The sequence below is a fragment of the Xiphophorus maculatus genome, chromosome 11 (genome assembly GCF_002775205.1).
Source record: "Xiphophorus maculatus strain JP 163 A chromosome 11, X_maculatus-5.0-male, whole genome shotgun sequence".
Classification (NCBI taxonomy): domain Eukaryota; kingdom Metazoa; phylum Chordata; class Actinopteri; order Cyprinodontiformes; family Poeciliidae; genus Xiphophorus; species Xiphophorus maculatus.
The window spans coordinates 18,780,093-18,795,554 of NC_036453.1; the positions used below are offsets into that span (position 1 = coordinate 18,780,093).

Below are 15,462 nucleotides of genomic sequence, written 5' to 3' on the forward strand. Positions count from 1 at the left end.
AGGCAGCATTCACTGAATGTCTGTTTTCCTGCAGGAGTCATACTCACACCAACAGTCTTTTTAGATAAAAGTCATGATATACGTAATTCACAACAATGTTCCATACAGTAAGTCCTTATTACCAGTCCGAATTCCTGTGCCAAACACATGAATCACCGCACATCAGCAATCGGTTTGTTTTTTAAAAACCCTGTAATCCTGAAACACAGGTGTTACCTAGAAGCTGCAGAGCGTGTTGCGGCAGAACCTGCAGGTAGAGCTGTTGTTTGTCTCAGGGAGATACAGGCTGTATCAGTGCCTGATGTGGAGAACTCCTCGTGTTCTTCTCAGACCGATGTTCTTCTATTCTCAGCTCGCAGCCTTTGGCTTTATGAAGCAAACAGAGGTCTTTTTGTAAATATAGGAAACATTTAACCTTTTTTTTTTTTTTTAACATCAAAAGTTTTCTAATATTGCCCCATGACTAGGTTCAGGTCCCGGATTTTAAAGGATAGTTCAGGGGGTGAGATTATGTCAAAAGGTTCATATTTTACCTGAAGGAGATAACTAGTTTCATAACTAGTTTCACTTTTTACAAATCCAGATTAGATGGGTTGAGGCTGAAACTAACAGTGGAAATAGGAGGAAACAAGACCGAGGCACATTTCTATGGTGTAAATGCAACTCTGATTTCTTAAACCTTACAGTGGTTTCTGCTGACATCATTTTATTATCATTTAAGCTTAATGTTTCAATGTTAGATTGTTATTCATAAGGAAGTGAGTGAATATTTTCACAGAAAACCGTGGAAGGAGACGTTACGCCACCTGTGACTTTCCTCTGTGAATCATGTCGTGAGAATGAAACAACTAAAGGATTTCCAAGAAGTTGTTTGTTGTAATAGTAAAGCGGTTGACAAACAATTAAAACATATATTCAGTCAAACTTTTATAATGTTTCAATATTCTTATACTAGTTTGTTTCATTAGACAGTTACCTTAACCAGAATGTTTTACATGATGATTAAAAAAAAAAAAAAAACATGTTGGAAGCTTACTTCCCATCTCTCTCCTCTCCAGCACTATTTACATTGTAAATAACCATCAGCGTTTATGTAAACTATCTCATGCACGCACAAGGATGGTTTAGAAATGTACAAAGTAGAATTTGCATATCTTTTTTGAGATTGCTGACTACTGCATGTGTATGAAATATAGTACATTTATCTCTGCTTCTAACAGTCCGTGTTACATTAAATGCACTGTATTTGTGAACATGCTCCTTTAGTGATTGAATGTAAAACTGGAGATAAATAATATTTAGTGAGCAAACAAGTGGTTAATCCCTCTTGTTTTCTGTCTTGCTACATTTACATGCTCTTTCTGAGTTTAGCTTTACTCCAAGATCAGGCATCAGTGGCAAACTAAATGCCCCATCATACAAAATGACACTAAGAGAGTTATCTAATGTTTATAGGCTTTTAACAGAACCTCCTTTTTAAATCCTGATCTATTCCTTTATAGTGGGGGCAGCTTTGGGGATGGTCAGACCACATACTCTTGCCTTTTTGGAAATTTCTGAATAATTACATTCTCCTTCCTAGCTGTAATGAAATTTAAATCTTATCTAAAGCAGAAGAGTTATTCAGCAAATCCATTTTCTTCCAAGAATAGCATTGACACACATTCCCAAACCCTTTTGCTGATAATATGGTATGCATGTTAAGTGCTTTTCCCTTGCAGCTGATTGGCTGATCCGCGCTGACATTCACAGACTCGCTATTCAGGTCAGTGAGCTTGGAGTGCGAACGATGTTGGAGCGACGCTCCTGTGGGGGTAATCCGGGTGAGTAACAGAGAGGCAGGAAAATAGGCTAATTCCTGTTCTGCTCTAAGGCTGCGCAAAGGACAGGATACAATGGATCACTCATATTGTTTTATTGATTAAATAAGAAACAGAACAACACAGATGCTTCTCTACACAGAGATATTGTTCTCATCTGAGAATAACTGAGTTTAAAGCAGACATGTGCCAATGTATGAGCTGGAGATCTCATCTCACCACTCCCTCTGCCTCAAACGTCCACGTCGCCATTCATAATAGCCTCCTAATGTCCATTTCTCTGGAAAGAGCGATTTCCGCTCACGACCACAACAGCAGTTCACAGTAAGATCTTATAATGTTACATATGAGCAGGCAGGCTGTACAGTCCAATGTCTTGTGCAAAAATAATGGCACATTTTTTGCTACATCAATCTGTAAAGAGATGTGGAATGTGAGTTTCGTTGTTGCAATCATTTTATGCTGATTTGACGTAAAGTAAAAAAAAAAAAAAAAGAAAAAGTAGAAGGGGCTGGTAGCTGGAAGGAGAGTCAAAAAGAATAAAAGTACAGAAGGTTCCTACAAAAAGTGGGAGTAACAAAAGTTAAAAGTAGTGTAGAAAAGACTGAAGAAAATCTGAGTCTGTAGGAAAAGCACCCTTGAGAAGGCACTCGCCCTGTTTGTGTGTCTGTGACCCCCAGACGTCCTTTCCTCTGGCTGTTCCTCAGCCAGGAGTTCAGATGTGACCATTCAGAGTGTCCGACCAGCTCAGCACCAAAGACCCAGATTGTTACTCCAGCTCCCCATAGAGATGTTCATTTGTGCTTGAATGCTGTCTCACTCATTTCTTTGATTCTTCTTGGTGTGTTAAAGTAAAGAAAGAGTTACAGTATTGAAATGCGGATTAAAAATGATGATTTACATTATTAATCGTTTCCGTCCGGTGTCTTTATTTATTTTTACTTTCTTATCTGTGTGCTGCTTCCTGTAGTGGCAGGTTTATTACCAGCCCTGCGGACGGGCACCTTGGACACAGGGATCTTTGTACGAGGGGGCTCTTTCGCCTGAGAGACCTGTGATGCAGCGTGAGTCCCGCTGCCATGCTTCAGAGGGATTTTTGAGTCACGCGCTGAACTTGTAGGAACTTTTGCTTGTTGGGGCTGCTGATGCTCCTCCTGGAGCTGTTTTGAGATTAGCCCAATTGCCTCCGGTGAGCTGATTTTATCTTTTCCTCCTGTATTATGTGAGTTGAAATAGGGTTTCTCTTCTAGCACAGGCGAAGTGAGGTCCTTGCTTGGTTCGTCATGCTGGTTTTCCCGAACAGGCTGCCTGCTGACTTTTCCTCCACCAACCACAGGTATTTTACTTAGACCCATTGCTTTTGACTGTGGTGTCTTCTTCTCTTTGGGGGGAAGCTCGTGGTGTTGATCTTTTGTTTTTGACGGCACACCTTGGCTCCTCTGTCCCCCTGCTCCATCCAGACTATCTGTCGATGCCTGCACAGAACCCCTGACCTTATCAGAGGATGGTGTATCTATCTGACACAACACAAGGGGGGGAGGACAAGAAGCAAGTTTGAGCTCAGGAGTTTTAGGCTGGGAAACAGGGGCGGGTGTGGCTTTCGGTGGAGAAACAGGGAAAGATTGAGGGTGGGGGGCATGTACAGATGATGCCACAGGGGTTTGAGATCCAGAAAATTTGGAGGTGGCAGGTGGAGGAGGAGTTTTAGATACAAAAACTGGGATTTCATCAGAGGAAGTAGCAACTTTAGACAAAGACTCCTGCATATTGACATTGGCAGACAGATCTTTAGATACAGAAACTGGGATCTCAGCAGGAACTTTAAATAAAGAGTCCTGCGGTTTAGCTAGACCAGATGGATCCTTAGATACAGAAACTGGGACTTTAGGAGGGGCAGAGCAAACTTTAGGTTGAGAAGTTTCAACGTGAGTTGGAGCAGAAAGTTCTTTTGACACAGGAATTGATGTAACAGCAGGAGAAACTTTCATCCGATCCACAGCAGATGGAGTCAGTGATGATAATGAAGCAACATGAGTGGGGGCAGCTGCTGTTGCAGGCTGAGCTGGGAGAATCTTATCTAAAGAAACTGATGTTATGGAGGCTTTGGTTGTGGGAGGAATTTTGCCTAATGAAGCTGAAGATGGAGCTGGGACAGACGCAGAGCTGGGTTGGGTTTTAATTGTAGCAGTGAAGGTTGAATAAGGGCCAGGATCAGAAACTGTTTTATTAAGGTCGAGATGGTTAGGGGTCAGGGTGGACTTGGATGTCGAGCCAGAAGTTGTGGTTAATGTAGAGGCGGATGTAATCTTTGAGGAAAGGATTGGTGCAGAAGATGAGGATGTAGTTGCAATCGTAGAGGTTGCCGATGATGTGAGGGAGACAATGGATGTTCCCAACACTGAACTTTGAGAGGGTTTGAAAAAAGTGGACTTGTCCTTGTTAAAACTACTACTGGAGGGAGGTTGGGTGACGGAGATGGGAGGACTGTGATTTACTGGGACAGGTTTAGGTGATACAGACACACGATCAGGTTTACTTACAGACGCATAATTTTGAGGATCCCGCATAATCTCTGGAGCCTGTTTATCAGCTGTACTGGTCAAACTTGGACTGAATGAAGAAGCTTTGCCCACAGGGGCTGATGCATATGGAGGAGGTGTGGTTGTGGTTGAGATGGCGCTCATTGTGGACTGAATCGTCTCAGGAGCGGAAGATGTCACGGATGTTGAGGGAAAAGTTGAGGATTTTGTTGAAGTGGGAGCGGGAGATTGTTTACCTTGCGTGCTGGCAGGAGTACAGTCAGAACTCAATTCAACCGAGTGAGTACTCAAAGACGAAGAAGAGACGGCTACGGAGGAGGCTTTTACAGTAGCCACACTGCTGACTGTTGAGGAGGTTGTAGGAGAGGAGGAGAGGGTAGATTTGAAGAAAGAAGATGTAGATGATGGAGGGATGTCAGCACTGATGGCACTGCTAACTTTACCCCACTCTGCTTCCACATCAGCCATGATGTCTCCACCCCCTGAGATTGAGTCAAAGGTCAGGAGAGAGGAGATATCTGCCAGCAGTGAGCTCAGGCTGCTTTCACCTGGTACCAGAGGGGGTTCAGGGGTAAGCAACGGGGACACGTGCTCGTATGTCGTACTCACGTTCTCGGCAGATGTCACCTGGGTAGCTGAGGTCTTTGACGGGGTCATGGCTGAACTGTTTGGAGCTGCTGAGCTCTGGACAGGTCCTGTGCTCTCGGTTTCAGGGCTGTCCAGAGCACGAGGCTGGCATTTAGGTGTGAGTGTCATGTCCTCTTTTATGATTTCCACGCTGTTAGTGCGAGATGACTGGAGAAGTGGGCTCGGAGGGGCTTCCTCTTTGTCCTCCTTATCCTTTGATCGGAGCTTAACATTGCTGAAGAGGCCCTTCAGACCACGACGTTGCCGAGCCACAGGCTGCGACACTGTGTGCACTCTTCGGTCTCCCACTCCTCTTTTCCCACCCCTCAGCAGCGAGAGGAAACCAAGGGACTTGGCCGAGCTGGCTGAAGAGATGGAGGTGCGAGCAGGGGCAGTAGCCAGAACGCCATCTTCACCGAGTGCCTCCTCCTCTGGTTGCTCCCCATCTTCTTGTTTCACGTCTTTTCCATTTTCCTTATCTTGCTCCTGCTCTGAATCTTGAGCGGGAGTCTCATATAGTCCCTCTGAGGTTTTACTCCTGATAACAGGTGACTTGTTGTTTCCGTCTCCTTTGTTTCTGATGGAAAAAATGCTACCTGGTTTACGTTTTCCAAACAGTTTGAATCCTTTTCTGATTTTTCCAGATGGCTGCGATTCATTAGGCGGCGGGTCCGTGTTTTCAGTCTGTACATCCATCTTCTCTGTAAATCTTCCCCCACCTATTTCTGTATCCTTTTGTCGCTTGGCGCAGTTATTATTCCAGAGCTTGTAGACTGAGCATTTATATCCAGCGCTTTATCTCCGTTTGTAGTCGTGCACTATCTGCTGCTCTCACTGCGTTTCTTTATCAGCCTCCTGTATCCCTCCCTCCCTCTGTGGTTCCCATCCAACCCTTTCTCCTCTATTTCTCCCTCCAAAGCACCTCCCCTTTGCTTTGCTCTTTTTTTTTTTGTCTGGCTGCTCTCCCTGGCTGCCATGGCAACTGAGGAGCTCAGCAGCTTTCGTCACCAATGCGGAGCCAGGGGCTGTCATCAGCTCAGTCTGAACACAGCCTTCTCTTTTTCTCTGTCTGATGACTGTGTTTACATAAACAGCAAAGACAAATGCTCCATTAATAGATTCAGAATAGGACTTCTGAACAACCTGGCTATATTTAAAAAAAAAAAATTCTCAGGCAAATTATTGCAAATTACCTAAGTGTCAATGAAAAAACTGCAAATAGTGGAAGTCTTACACATATTCGCTTTTTTCACCTGCACCATACATAATCATACTCTGAAAAAAGAAAAATTAAATCAAATGTACATTTGTTAAATGCAAAAATATTTAATCTACCAAAAACCTGTGTTCACAATTATTTAAAATGGGGAAATAGTTTGCATTTGACCTACAGTAAGTTTCTTGTAAGTCCATTGACTGTCCATGTTGCCTAAATAAAGGCATAACTCTGAACTAAATCCAGATTTGTATATAAATTTAAAATTATTTAACTGTCCATGTTGCCTAAATAAAGGCATAACTCTGAACTAAATCCAGATTTGTATATAAATTTAAAATTATTTAACTGTCCATGTTGCTTAAATAAAGGCATAACTCTGAACTAAATCCAGATTTGTATATAAATTTAAAATGATTAAAACAGAATAAAATAAAAGATTGATTTTCCTTCCAAAATGAATATTTACTGGAGGAAAAGAAATAAACTAGATTTTAACAAAAGGTTTTGAGGTTAAACTCATGCGACCTCTTGTGGTTGTATTGGGAACATCATGTGGCACAGATTTGCAAGTAAAGGGTCCCAAAATAAAGCTGCTGTCTCATCCACATGTTCTGCCGCGCCTTTATGAGCCCGTGTAAGTGGGTCAGCCATCCTTGAACAAATCTGTCTACCGTTTTTTTGCATGATACTGTCTAGGCTTGAGAACAGGACGTACATATGTATATTTGTCAACTGAACTCAAATGGTAATTTATTTCAAAAAGTGAAACTCGAATTTCATACATTCATCACAGTGATACATTTCAAGCATTTTCCTCCAATTATTATGGCTTGCTGTTAATAAAAATCCAACATTTATTTGCTCAGAAAATTAGATTGCATAAATCCAATTAAAAAAATAGTCTTGTCATAATACCCAAAAGTCATGGCCTTCAATAGGGAAAACATTTGTGTTGAGTCTTGTCCAGTAAACAGTCCCTGACTCTGTCTTTATGGAACAAAAGCCACAAAAGGCTGATAAAGAAGCTGGCAGGTTTCAGAGTACATCAAAGTTGTTAGGAGAAAGGAAAAAGCATGTTAGAAATAGTTGTAGAAGCAATAATGATTATTGTAGCCTTGAGAGGAGACCATGTAAGAATGTGTCCACTCAAGCTGTGGATTGTGTTAAAACAGGATTTGACGAGACACCACCCAAGATGTATCCAAGACCTTGCCTAAATCTGTTGCCTTAAAACCAGAGGCAAAATAACAGACAAATATTGGAATATATCAGTCTGATTTGATTCTATAAGAGTTTTACGTTTTTGGAACTAAATCAACCTTTTAATGAAACTATTGTTTTATGATGCACCTGCAAATTGCAGGAAAGATGGGAGCTGTGGTGCGCCGCCTTCAAATGATGCAAAGCACTGAGGGAAACAGATGTGAGAAACTTTAAACTTTAATGAACAAATACAATAAAAAAAAAGTTTTTCAGTACTTTTCCCACTTTAATACAAAATTAATCAAGATTTTAGATCACACCTCATAGTCACAATTTCTTACTGACGCAGACATTCAGGCACATTACTGAATATAAATATGTTTTAGATAAGTCCTCTTTATTCAAATGTAAACCCAAAGGGTGTCCGCTTATGAACTTGAAAAAAAAAGACTCTGCTTCCTGAGGATTTGCTCAATATCACTTAATAATTATCTGAGAGAAATTTACATAAGAATGAATAAGGCAAAAATAATCCAGTAGATCAATGTGACTGTCCAAAAATACTTTTTTCCCTGAACCTTAAAGGCTGTTTTTGACACGAGTGAGTTGGCTTTTTGCCCAGGGCAGCATGTCTTGGGGGAGGCAACATTTGCCAGGAAGTCATAAACTGAGCTGCACATGAAACAAGTTTTCTTTTGTGTAAGAACTTTGTGAGGATATATGTAGAAAAAGAGGCTGAGGTTGGTCAGTAACTAAATGTCAAAGTGTGTTTTTTTCAATAATATAACCCAAATGTAATCATGTCTAGCTGAAAATCTGAAATATACTCAAATCCAACTGAGGCATCTAAAAAATTCTATTTGTAAAGTTAAAGACTAAATACAAAACAAAATTTTTAGTTGGTCTGATAAATTACTGACTGAAAGGTTTTTTGTTTTTTTTCAGAGAAGTGGCCATTGGAGTAATGGGTTTGTGTTTGGTTGTAGGGGGGCTCAAATATACTCAGAAGAAAACATTCCCCATTTAGCACAGTCAGTCGTCAGGACTTTGTCTTGGGTCCATATGTTGTAATTATTAAGAAAGAAAATTCCATCACCTAAATACAAAAAATAATAAACTAGAAACAATTCACTTTGAAAAGTGCCCTGTAAATTGTTTTTAAAATTACTCAAAACCGTACCTTGATAAATAATAAGCACCCTATCCTTAAACATCATAAGGCAAAACATGTAAATATCAAATTTTCTAACTTATATGCTTCCTATATACATGTCAGAGACAGGTGCTGACATTCCGTCTTCCTCTTAAACGTCATGCTCCTCCAGAGCAGCCTTCAGGGCCGCCTTGTTGTTCTGCTCATTGTCGTGCTCCTCAGAGGGAAGTGGGTCATAAATTCTGCGGTACAAAGACCGGGTGACGAGGCTGATGATGAACATCTCCATAATCATTATCTGCTGACTCAACACTGCAGAGACCACACAGAAAAGTCACACAAAGAGAAAAAGATGTGACACAAGTCGTAATATTTCAGCTGAAGTCGCTGAAAAACATTTAGATTTTGTCTCTTACTGGATCCACGAGCCTGAGAGGAGAGGGGAGGGGCGCAGGCGATGGATCCGTTTAAGGCCAGGATGTTGATGATGGATGTCTGGAGCTGACTCAGGATAAGTATGAGCTGAAAAGGGCATAAATAATTCATCAGATATCCATGCCCAGGGAGTCACAATGTTTACAGTGTTGAAGCTCTTGAAATTGATACAGTGTCAGGCAAAACTATTTGTACACCTATCTTCCACTTGTGGCTAAATTACAATGTAGCAATCAATGAGGAAGAATGGCAAAAATGTATATTGTGGTCTACATATGCTACTAACAGGGTGTGCTGTGGTGGCGCAGGGGTTAAGCACAACCCACATATGGAGGCCTTTGTTCTCGACTGCTTTCCTGTCAATTAACTATCAAATAAAGGCCACTAGAGCCAATAAAATCTTTTTTTTTAAATATGCTACTAACATTGCCTCCCTAAGTTGCAGTGGCAGTGTAATGCTGTGGACATGGTTTCCTTACAACTACATGGGAGCTAGTCTGAGTTGGAAGATGGGTGGAGTTAAAGACAGAGTAAAGCTTTAAGTACTAAATATTTTGCAAATCCCCAAAAGCTTGTAGCTGTAGAGGTAGGAAATACATTTATAAAGCATACACTCAATATTAACTTCACTTTTTTCTTTGAATTATCTTACAGAAGCATGTCAGCATTGGAAACATTTCATTCTCTAGCAAAAACAAGAAAACTAAACATTTTAAAAACATTAAACCCCACCTTGCTTGCTACTTTATTACAAAACATGCATTCCATAAATCTGAATAAGTGACTCACTTGGTACATGGCATACTTGGGAATAATTTTCAGACTGCGCATTAGGATGTTGGTGTTCATGAAGATGATACCGACAGGCCAAAGGGAGATGACGGTGAGAACACCAATGAATGGGTTGATCCAAATGGTTGCTCCAGTGATCTCTAGCTAAAAAAATGAAAGAACATCCTTAAGTGTTCACTTCTTTTTTCTCTCTTTCTTTTTTTGTGAAGAGAATCAATTCAAACTCTTACATCAGCTAGGTTAAAGGTGCCGTTTGTCCAGAGAATAACAGAAAGGATAGAGAGAACTGTTTTTAGGATTGCATACTGTATAGCTCCCAGCTTCAGCAGGAATAACATCCCCCTAAACAAAGAAAAACCAAGATTATTGTTTACAGTAACAACATATTGCCCAACGCAGAAAGAACAGTTACTCTGAAAGAAACAAATAAGTAGAAAAAAATACTTAAATTAACAAAGGTTGGACATAAAATAAGTAACAATAAGAAGGAGTAAAGGGGAAAAAAGTAAGAGTACCGTGACATTGGTACATGAGGAAAGCAGGCGCAGCAGCAACAGCAGGGTCCTGTGTTGATCCTGAAGGGTTTCCCAGAAAATCGTTGTAGAAAATCACTGGTGCCTCCAAGCTCCTCAACCAGCAGAACCAGAACCTTGTACACCACAACTGCAAAATAGCTACAAAAAGAGTCCATTTAGCAACTAATGCTTAACTAAAGTCAGAATTGACTTGTTTTCTGCATCCAACCAGCACATGAGGTCAAAGTGAAAACATGTATAAATGAAACTTCCCTTAAGCTTTTTTTTTTTAAATAAACATTTAACTAACTAATTAATCAAATATGTCTTTTTCTGAACAGAGATAAAATGTACAAAATCGTGACTATTTTTGCCTCTTTTAGTACATGTGAATTCATCTGCACCTTTTGTGAAGAACTTCATCTTTGTTGTTAAATAATTTTTTGAGTGCTTAATGCAAGCACATCAAGGATGGGAATACAGCCCTATGGATACAGCCAAAGTTCAAAGTTGCATTTAGAAAAATGATTGCATCTCTTCTGGTCATGCAAAAATTAACATACTCATAAACCATCAAACCACAATAAATCTCTTGAAAAATAATCATCTTCCACAACACAGCAGTGTCTGTCAACAAGTCCTCTGCCTTATTTAAATTTAAAGACTTGTGCGATAAAAAGTGGTTGAAATCTTCAGAGACAAAATCTGTTAAACATCTGTTTTCAGTTGTTGAAAAAAAAACATTATTGTGCTCTGTTAATTATATCCACTGGCTTTGACTCAAACTGAATCACCTGGTTTTTATAGAAGAAGCAAGAGAAACTTTCTGTTCTCCATGCAGATTGAGCTTTGACCTTTGAGTGTAATGATTCATCAAGCAGTTAAAATTAGACTATGAACTCCAGGTGAGGTTTTGTGACTTTTATATTTATTACTCTGCGGCCATTCACCCCAGGCAGTCTTCTAGCAACAAACACAGAGGACAACCTTGGTATGCTACAGGAATGCAGATTGTATATGTTGCTGAAACTGCTCTCCTTCGATTGTTGTGTAAAGGATTAAAGTAAAGCTTACATAGAAGGAGTACTTTGGCTTCCTCCCACAGTCCAAAAACATGACTGTCAGGTTAATTGGTCTTTTTCTCCCTAGGTGTGAGTGTGTGTGTGCATGGTTGTCTGTCATGTCTGTCTCGGTGTTGCCCTGCAACAGACTGGTGACCTGTGTAGGGTGAACCCCGCCTCTCGCCCGGAACGTTAGCTAGAGATAGACACCAGCACCCCTCCCGACCCCACTAGGGACAAGAGTATTAGAAAATGGATGGATAGTGCTAAAAAGTGAGATTCTTACGGGTCCTATGTGTTGAGAAATGTAAACATAAAGCTTTATTTAAATCCATTTGAGGCCCATCAGAGACTACCTGCCTTTCTTGATATGAGTTGTGTTTAACCAACCCAAGAGTGCCTTATACAAGAGTCCAAGTTTGAACAAAGGCCCACTTGGCCTGAACAGTCTCATATGGGGCCTTCATGACCTTGCTGGGTCAAAGGAATGGAAAGAAAACCCACCAGTTTGATGTCATGTCTGTGATCATCACGGCGCGGGGAACCCACATCCCACAGCAGGCCATGGTGGCGATGACCTGAGACACAAAAAATATGGAAACACACACAAATATGTCACACATGATCCGCATTACTTTAATGTGTTGCTTTTGTGTTCTGTTTTTCATGCTTCAAGTCAAAAAGTATCCGGTATTCAGTTATTGTATGTGTGTCCTTAATGCTTACTGGTGCAGCACCACTTATCCAGATAATGGTTGTCTTCTTGGGATAGGACACCTTTTTGTAAATGTACACACACTGCTCCAGGTACAGCAGCAGGGTAACAAAGGACATGAAGGAGAGCATGGAATAGAGGCAAATCCCAAACACATCTAACTCTGGTATGGAAAAATAGAGAAACAAGAGAGGCGGAAGGAGATTGGATTATTTATCAGTAGACAGTAAATGGGTAAGATAAGTCAGTACTTTCAGAGTCAGAGACTAATAAAGGCCAACGTTCAGTAAAGAGCTCATGTCATTAGCTCAAACTGATTGATAAGAAAACATAATCAGCAAGCAGGATGTTGTAATGTGGATCACTTACGCATGAGCATGTCCAGAGCCAGTGGAGGTTCCTGTAGACACGCCGGATCAACGGTGGTTTCCACGGCTTCATCCATGGTGGCCATGTGCTCTTCCTAGAAACTTCTATTAAATGACTGCAGCTTGGAATAGAACCAGTGGTAAAAATAAAAATAAAAAAATAAAATAAAAACGTAAGAGGCAATCCGCTGCTCCTTTCACATTGCAAGTAGATTCTGGTTACAGAAACAACCTTGCCTTTTACACTCCAGGCATGTGCGAAGAAATGAAGGACGTAAAAACACCAGTTACTGTTGCTTATTCATTCACAGTCCTGAGTCATAGTAATTAGGGAAACATCAAGGACAGGGTTTTAATGAATAGGGAGAGACGGAGCATTAAAAAGGAGGACTGGACTTTGAGAGGGCGTGTTGATTCCTCAGCTGAAAATATAAAAAGAGTATAAAGACATAAAAGCAATTTTCTCCAGCAATTTACAACTCACGTTAATTACACCACAATAATTTGGAGTCAAATTGTGTCCACAGTTTTCAATACAAATGAAGTTTAAATTAAGCAGCATTCTTAACTGTTCCATTAAATATGAGTGATGTACGGTGGCCGACAGGTGCAAATGCGCAGCAAAAGAGAAAACATGCAAACAAAAAAGAAGACACCCCCGAATGAAATGCAGCAAATAAAAAGAGAGACGCAAACACCCCCGAAAGAAATGCAGCAAACAAAAAGTGTTGAAAACGGAAGTGCTCCAGACCACTAGGGGGAGTCAAAGAAAATAGTATTCATTTCTATGGGACCAGATGCAAGATTCAGAGAAAGAAATTTGAAAGAAAGTAAAGGTATCTCTCTGAATCTTGCATCTGGAAAGTGTGATTATTGTGAGAAGTCTGAAACAATAGAGCATGTTATTTTAGAGTGTTGTAAGTATGAAGAAGAGAGAAGATGCATGCTGAGAGAGTGTGTAGGTATTAAAGAAAGGTTTAATTTAATAGAATTTTTGAGGAGAGATTTCGGGAGTAGACATATTCAAATAATTATTCGGTATCTTAAAAAAACAAAGCTATTTCATAGGATATGAGTAGAGCAAGTTGGGTGTGAATGTGTAAAGAATATCAAAGAGGGGTATATAAAGTTATAAGCAAGTTGGATAATATAAGCAGGTGTGTATGTGTGGGGGTATGTTTAATCAGGAGTTAATGGAGGGAAAAGGTAGAAAGTGAAAGTTTATAGACCATCTCGAACCACACTCCATACTGGTAAGTGGCGGTAATGCTACTGTAAGTTTGTTGCCAACCGCCAATAAATACCAAGAAGAAGAAGAAGAAGAAGAATCTTGCATCTGGTCCCATAGAAATGAATACTATTTTCTTTGACTCCCCCTAGTGGTCTGGAGCACTTCCGTTTTCAACACTTTTTGTTTGCTGCATTTCTTTCGGGGGTGTTTGCGTCTCTCTTTTTATTTGCTGCATTTCATTCGGGGGTGTTTGCGTCTCTGTTTTTGTTTGCTGCATTTCATTCGGGGGTGTCTTCTTTTTTGTTTGCATGTTTTCTCTTTTGCTGCGCATTTGCACCTGTCGGCCACCGTAGTGATGGGATTGCAAAAGTGTTTAGAGAAAAAAAACAAACAAATAAAAAAACATTTTAGCCTTTTACACTTTTCCTATTACACTTGTAAGTGTAGCAATAATGAGAGCTGATTATTGTAAAATCTTGGACAATGTGTAAACTGTTACTCTACTTCCTATTTGCAGCTGTTGTAAAAAGAACAGTATTGAGTGACACTGGGGCCATTCACCTTATCTGGTTGTTAAGTTTGTCCTGTTAATAACTCTCCATGTATTTTTTTTCTGGAGAAGAAAAGGTCAGTTTAACACACATCGTGCCTGTGAGAATTGTGAATGCTTATATATTTCAAATAAGCCATCTATAAAATTTTACTTAAAGCTAAGGTCCCGATTAAAGAACAATCACGTTTTGTGCGAACCTGTGAGAAAGTGGAACGTACCACTTTGGACAAATCACAACCAATGGAAAACTTGCTGATACCAAAACTGTTACAATAGTCCAATGTTGATGCAATAAAGAAATAAATAATTATGTCAAAGTCCTGGAAAAAGACACGAGGACCTGACATTAAAAAAACAATTTTCTCTTAGATTTCTTTTAATGGTGTGTAAAGCGATGACTAAGATAGTTTCAACATGTCTACAAAACCATTAGCAGCCTGGCTTAACTGGTGATTAAATTAAAGTTTGTGTGTTAGAGTAGGGCAGCGATCCTGCAACAATATTTACCAAAGGCAGCTTCCAATGGCAATGACATCCAAGGAAGTTGGGTAGTTGTATGATGGGTTTCAGAAAATAAAGATACAAAATTGTGTAAAAAAGTATATCTTTACAGTTTTAGGTACTAGATATACCTAATCCAGGCTTAGTCCTTGATACCAATTGTATGTTAATTGTATGTAAAGGTTAAAACAACTTTGAGACCAGTGAACATTAACTAAAGTACATCAACTTTTATATTTTTAAAAACAAATCTTGTCATAAATTACAGATAATTCACCTTTTGTCTCACTAGTAGAATTTATAGACAATTGCTTAAACTTTTTGGCCAGTCAGCCATTTTAGCGCTTTTCAACAAAGAAATAAGCAAGGGAAAAAAAACACAAACATAGTTTGTTATATATATATATGTGTACATATATTACAAGAAAAATACCAGTAAAAATTAAATGGGTATATATAAGTACATAAATAAATTGGCATGATGATAAAAATACATTACTTTTGATGAAAGCTAAATCTTGACACTCTTCACCATCTTCAGGTCTCCACCTAATCAAACATCCATAATTGAACATCAACCATCAGATGAAGCGAGTTTGGTTGCAAGATCAAAGAACTAAACTTCCTTAAAAAAAAAAAAAGAAAAAAAGAAGGTCATTTTTATTTTAAGTCTCAAATTGTTCAAAAATCAATGCCTTAACTGAAAATCAAAATGAAGTAAAATGTTAC

General features: G+C 39.6%; 2 protein-coding genes across 2 annotated transcripts; both read right to left on the reverse strand.

The window, feature by feature from the left end:
* Positions 1-1,898: 1,898 nt before the first annotated feature.
* On the reverse strand, positions 1,899-5,859 carry LOC102224070 (mucin-5AC-like). Its single transcript, XM_005802968.2, has one exon. It carries the CDS (start codon positions 5,681-5,683, stop codon positions 2,759-2,761), a length of 2,925 nt encoding a protein of 974 aa, XP_005803025.1. The 5' UTR covers positions 5,684-5,859; the 3' UTR covers positions 1,899-2,758.
* A 1,771-nt stretch (positions 5,860-7,630) lies between these two features.
* Positions 7,631-13,104, reverse strand: LOC102235308 (organic solute transporter subunit alpha-like). The gene is made up of 8 exons (XM_005802927.3): positions 12,450-13,104; positions 12,092-12,243; positions 11,870-11,943; positions 10,305-10,463; positions 10,020-10,131; positions 9,787-9,933; positions 8,979-9,084; positions 7,631-8,874 (listed from the first exon to the last, which is right to left on the reverse strand). The coding sequence occupies exons 1-8, from the start codon at positions 12,532-12,534 to the stop codon at positions 8,714-8,716; spliced, it is 996 nt and encodes a 331-aa protein (XP_005802984.2). The 5' UTR covers positions 12,535-13,104; the 3' UTR covers positions 7,631-8,713.
* Between the last annotated feature and the right edge of the window lie 2,358 nt (positions 13,105-15,462).